This window comes from Brassica oleracea, chromosome C2, assembly GCF_000695525.1.
Source record: "Brassica oleracea var. oleracea cultivar TO1000 chromosome C2, BOL, whole genome shotgun sequence".
NCBI classification, from domain to species: Eukaryota; Viridiplantae; Streptophyta; class Magnoliopsida; order Brassicales; family Brassicaceae; genus Brassica; species Brassica oleracea.
In genome coordinates this window covers 8,167,308-8,173,064 of record NC_027749.1, presented here as the reverse complement: position 1 = coordinate 8,173,064, position 5,757 = coordinate 8,167,308, and the positions used below count along the sequence as shown (strand labels likewise).

General features: G+C 35.0%; 2 protein-coding genes across 2 annotated transcripts in view; both read left to right on the top strand.

Moving 5' to 3' along the window:
• The first annotated feature begins 348 nt into the window (after window positions 1–348).
• Window positions 349–1,002, top strand: LOC106323345. Its single transcript, XM_013761484.1, has one exon. It carries the CDS (start codon window positions 349–351, stop codon window positions 1,000–1,002), a length of 654 nt encoding a protein of 217 aa, XP_013616938.1.
• Window positions 1,003–4,454: 3,452 nt separating this feature from the next.
• LOC106325669 (putative L-type lectin-domain containing receptor kinase II.2) overlaps window positions 4,455–5,757 on the top strand; it is a 17,618-nt gene continuing 16,315 nt past the window's right edge. Inside the window, exon 1 of the mRNA XM_013763731.1 lies at window positions 4,455–4,479. Coding sequence (XP_013619185.1) covers window positions 4,455–4,479 — 25 coding nt within the window. The remainder of the gene's footprint in view (window positions 4,480–5,757) is intronic.

The following is a 5,757-nucleotide window of genomic DNA, read 5'->3' as shown; positions in this document are numbered from 1 at the left end:
GAGTACACTACTAAATCAGGGTACGCTCTCTCAAAACTACACGTCACCCCCCGATCCCCTGAAGATTTCAGCTGGAAACAATGCATTTGGAATGTAAAGTGTTCCCCAAAGTTCAGGCATTTTTTGTGGAAAATCAAATGCAATGCTCTGTCTGTGGGTGATTCTCTGAAGAAAAGAGGCTTGGAGACCGATGGTACATGTAAGCGATGTGGAGATGATGAAACTGTCCTTCATGTCTTTCTCACTTGCCCCTTTGCAATGAAGGTTTGGGATCACGCCCCTGCTCTGCTTAAGCCAAGCCCCGCAATAGTGTTGTCTGTAACAGAACTGCTCAAACATTGTCTAAAAATGGTAAACCTCCCTCCTTCGGGGCTCTCTCAACCTCTATATCCTTGGATTCTGTGGAACCTATGGCTTAGTAGGAACCAGATTTTGTTTGAAGATAAGAGGTTCTCTGAGATTGAGACTACCAACAAAGCAATCAAAGACTGCCGTGAATGGCAATTGGCTCAGCCCCTCAAGCCTCCGACAGCACCAATAAAACCCCCTCTCCCTCCTCGCGCTCAAAACAATCATGATCCTACAAAGAATCAAACTGTATGTTTCTCTGATGGAGCTTGGGAGAGTGCGACTGGTCGGGGAGGAATGGGATGGATCTTAAAAAACCAGACAGGACTGACGCTACTCCAAGGCTCTGGTCATCGCCGGTATATTGCATCAGCCTTGGTGGCGGAAGCACTGGCCATGAAAGACTCCATCTCCGCTGCTATTAATGTAGGTTTCAAAGACTTACTCTGTCTCACAGATTGTAAAAGTCTCATTGACATGGTTATAGGAAACTCCTCTGTAACATCTATCCAAGGCATCCTCCACGACATTGGCGTGATGAGTCGATCGTTGGATTCTATCTCCTTTTCCTTTATCCCTCGCACTAGGAATGAAGCTGCTGATAGACTAGCTAAAGCAGCCCTTGTCGTTTCTGTTATTGCACCTTTGGTGTAAAAGACTATTTCTTTTAATGCAAGTAATGAAAGGTTTGACCAAAAAAAAAATTACTATGAGTGACTAAACAGTCTAGACTTAAACCAACAAATGCGTTTACTCTTTACTTTCACTACACTACTGTGTTTTAATTAGGTCTGAGACGGATCCGGATATAAAATTTAGGGTACCCGGATCTGTGGATTTAATATCCAGATCCGAATCGTGGTTTCCGAATATCCGGATTTCTGATATTCGTCTCTCTATTCTATTACCCGCGGATATCCGGATCCGTAAAAATAATAATTATTTTTTAAATACTATTATTTTTTAAAATAATGCATAACTTAAATATTTATACAAGATTTATAAATATATATGTATATAATATTGTAAAAACTAAAATATTATACTATATAATTAATTTTTATATAATTATTATTATATAAAATATAATTATTAATGAAAATTTTAAAATAATGTGTTTTAAAAATAGGGATCCGAATATCCGGACCTAAAAATTAAGATATCTGGATCCGGATTCGGTTTGGACGGATCCAAGATTTTACTATCCGGATTCGGATCCGGCCACCCCGGATATCCGATTTTCGGAGCGGATCTGGAGCGGATCTCTGATCAAATTTGGATCTCGGATAATAAGTCTCACGCCTAGTTTTAATACATATGGATTAAAAATTATATTAAATCATAAATTGTATTTGCATCAAAAACTAATCGATGATAATTTTTTTTATATATTCATATTTGTGTATATATATAAATATGAAATATTATAATTTTTGTTATATTGATTATTTATGTTGTATATAGTATTGTTATCAAAGCGACGGAATGGTGAGGATAGAGACATTGTTGCTATATAGCAATAGAAACAATTGTAGCTAATGGTTGCTATATAGAACAATTATAGCAACCACCTATCCATAGCCAAAGCGTAGCTATTTAGCTACAAATCAGCAACAAAATCAATCTCTAACTATATAGCTACGGATTGCTACAGTTAGCTACAAATTTAGCTACAAAATTAAAATTATATGTTTTGTCGCTGTATCTGTAGCTAATGAATTTGGCTACGGAAATTCCTTCGCCGCTCTGTAACTATTTTGATGAATTCTTGTAGTGTATGTACGATAACCATGTTTCACATAGACTATCCAAACTGAATACCCTACACATATGACCCTGGCTAGTTGAAACCTAATGTAACCACGCTTATCATATATATGAAACATACTGTGCAGATTTAGTCACTTCATTTTGCCACATACATGGTAAGTACTTATTCAGGTAAAATAAGAATCAGATCACAGATGAAACCTTCTGTCTCGTGTATAATACATCAGCTAGAATTGTCAACAAGCAAATATGCCGAATAATAAATGTACATAGCATTGACCCTATAACTTTTCATGAGGATAAGCCACACAACTGTAAAAAACCGTCTAAATGATGACATAGGCAGTGTGGTGTATTACTAATTCAAAAAGAAAAAAAGAACATTTCTTAGAGCATCCAATGGTAATATCCATAGGGTATCTAACTAATTATAATAAAAAAAATATGAGAAAATTAGGAGAGAGACATTTAGAAAGTATCTACTTTTACATACTTTAAAATACTCTCGTTTACACCTGGCACTTTGTAAATGACTTACAATTTAAAAAAAAAAATTGATTAATTAATTAATTAAGTAAAATGCTATTAAATAATAATTTTATTTTGTTTAGAAACTAACTTCTTCTCTCAACCCACTAATAATGTTGCTCTTAGCTTTTCTTTATAGTGTCTTCTATAAAAAGGTCAACTCAGAGTTTTCTAAATCTTTAAAGGGAAATTGGATTCTATAGCTACAAAACAAACCATAATTAAATATCTAACCAAAAAAAAATATCTCTATTATTTATGTAACATATACTATATTGTCCCTAGTCTCCGGTTAATGAAAGAGAAAAATACATTTTTGTTTTTCTTCTTCAATTATCAACTACCACCACTCTTCTTCCACTCTCACCACGTTACCCTCCGTCACCGTTACAATACGGTCATCACCAACTCCACACTCTGTTTTATATTTATCGTCTCCTTAATCACCACCTTTTTTTCTGTAGTCAATATTCCTTTTTCATAATCATTATCTCCAAATTCATATTCACATTCATCATTGAGCCACCATAACCATAGCCACCACAATCACCTCCAAATCCATAATCTTTGCTACATATATGTCGTCTCTGCTTCTGAAATCTACCGACCACGGCGGCGTTACGATCAAAGCGTCCTTGTTTGTCCTATAAGTTCCCGGATGTACTATGTTATTTGAAAAATATGTACTATGCTATTTCGTTTGTTGCTATTCTATTTTAATAATACTTCATATTATGTACAATGTGTATATTTTGATATTTGAGTTAGGGTTTATATTTCCTTTTAGAGTTTAGCGATAAGTATTTTGGTTTTAGTTTATGAAAGGCTTTTGGTTGACTTTGGAGTAAGCATTGCCTCATTCTCTGCAATCATAGACATTTCAAAATTTGAACATTAATATGTACTATGCTATATCGTTTGTTACTATTTTATTTTGATAATGCTTCATATTACGTACTATGTGCATATTTGATATTTGGATTAGGGTTTATATTTCATTTTAGGGTTTAGTGATTAGTGTTTTAGGTTTAGTTCATAGAAGGTTTGGGTTGACGTTGGGGTGAGCATTACTTCATTCCTTATAATTATAGACATTTCAAAATTTGAATAATATGTACTATGTTATTTTTTGTTACTATTCTATTTGCATATTTTAATATTTAAGTTTATTTTGATATTTGGGTTAGGGTTTATATTTCTTTTTCGGGTATAGTGATTAGTGTTTTGGGTTTAATTTATGGAAAGTTTGGGTTGACGTTGGAGTAAGCATTACTTCAACTACTAATAAACTATTTTAAAATTCCATTAATATGAACTATACCATTTAGAATGTTTTATTCTATTTACTCTGTTTATCTTCTTCCATAACATTATCTCTTTCTTCGACCATTGCAGCATCGCCAGTCATAGTAATCTTTGTTTGAAAGATGGCTGCATCTTTTGGATTGACGATATATGTTCCATCCGTAATCACTACTATCGTAGTCACCATCTCGTAATCACCGCTACCGCCGGTGCGATAACCACTACCGCCGCAATGACCACTACCACCGCAATAATCATCAACGTCATTTTCTTTGTAACCATTCTCCTTCCATTGTAATTTTCATTGACGTTGCGATAATTAACATCACCATAAATTTATCGATCACAATTTGTTTCTTCTATTAGTGGCAACCGGTTCATTAGAAGGACAAAACCGGGAAAATATTGCATAAATGCTATGAGATTTAATAACGTCAAAATCATTGTCATATTCTTAATTTGTTGTTGAAATATGGCTACTCTGCAAATAAGCCCTTTTCAAGATGGCTGGAGTTGTGGGATCACATGGTATGACTTCAGCGGAGCAAACCTTTATCTTGATTGAATGGCAAATATCAACGATGGTCGATTGCATCTTACAAATGATACGAAGACCAGCAGTGGTCATACTATGCTCAAAACTCCTTTGAATTTAACAGCCACGTCTCCCAGTTCATTTTCCTTTTCAACAGAATTTGTCTTTGTAATCTTTCCACTGGCAAAACCTCCTGCATACGGTCAAGGTATGGCTTTTGTGGTAGCTTCTAAGACAGACCTCATGGCTAAGGGCACTGCAACTTCAGGTTTAGGGCTTTTTAATCCAGGAAATAAAAATATAACTGAAAACCAGATCCTGGCTGTAGAGCTTGACATTAGTGAAAGCTCTGAACAATTTGACGAAAGCGATAACCATGTAGGGATTGATATTAATAGTATAGTCTCGGTAGCATCTGCCAATGATTTAGTCTTGCTTTCCTCTCCCCGGAAATTTGAACCGATTTAACGGTGAGGGTAATAGACGGCAACACTATGAAACGTTTTATTTTGGCTTAGTAATATAATGGTAACCTAGGGCATAATACCCGAAACTCTTATCCAATACAGAACCAAATTTTTTTAATACATATTCTATATGAGCTGTAAAATACCGAATGGACCATTTAAGGTGATATAAAATATATCTGAACCCAAAATTTTGATTTAGTTTCCATAATTAGTATCTAAAATTTAAATACGTATCTTAAATACTCAATTATATTTATTTTGATATAATATCTAAAATATCATCAAAATTAATACATGAAATAAATTCAAATTCAAATGAGTTTTACATAGAGTTATAAAATATATATGAATCCAAAATATTATTAACCAACCCAATCCGATATTTATAAAATTCAAATAAGACCTATGAGATTAATCCCAAATATCCAAAAACTCAAATACCCGAACCAAACCCGAACGAAGACCCAAACGCTAGCCTAACGGAATCTACGTACATACTGATATCTTGCATATTTCCATTATCTTATCCATTCATCCATGTGCATTTTGATCATATAGACTAGGATTTAGCCATGTTTAGGTTACATTTTGCATACATGAGTCTCTATCAGGTGTTGGAGTGCCACATGGAGTTCTTGGGGCTATTTGGATGCATTTGGAGCTCAAAGGAGGTGAAATATGTGATCATTGGACGAGCAGAGCAGGGGAGCGAGGTTCCGCAGCGACGTCATGAGGTCGCTCCAAAGCACCTCTCAGAGCGACCTAGCTGGAGTGACCCCGTGAAGTCGCTCGCCATATTCA

What these genes read in the sequence shown, in the direction of transcription:
- LOC106323345 (XM_013761484.1), top strand. Translation starts at nt 349, where the DNA reads ATGGTAAACCTCCCTCCTTCGGGGCTCTCTCAACCTCTATATCCTTGG.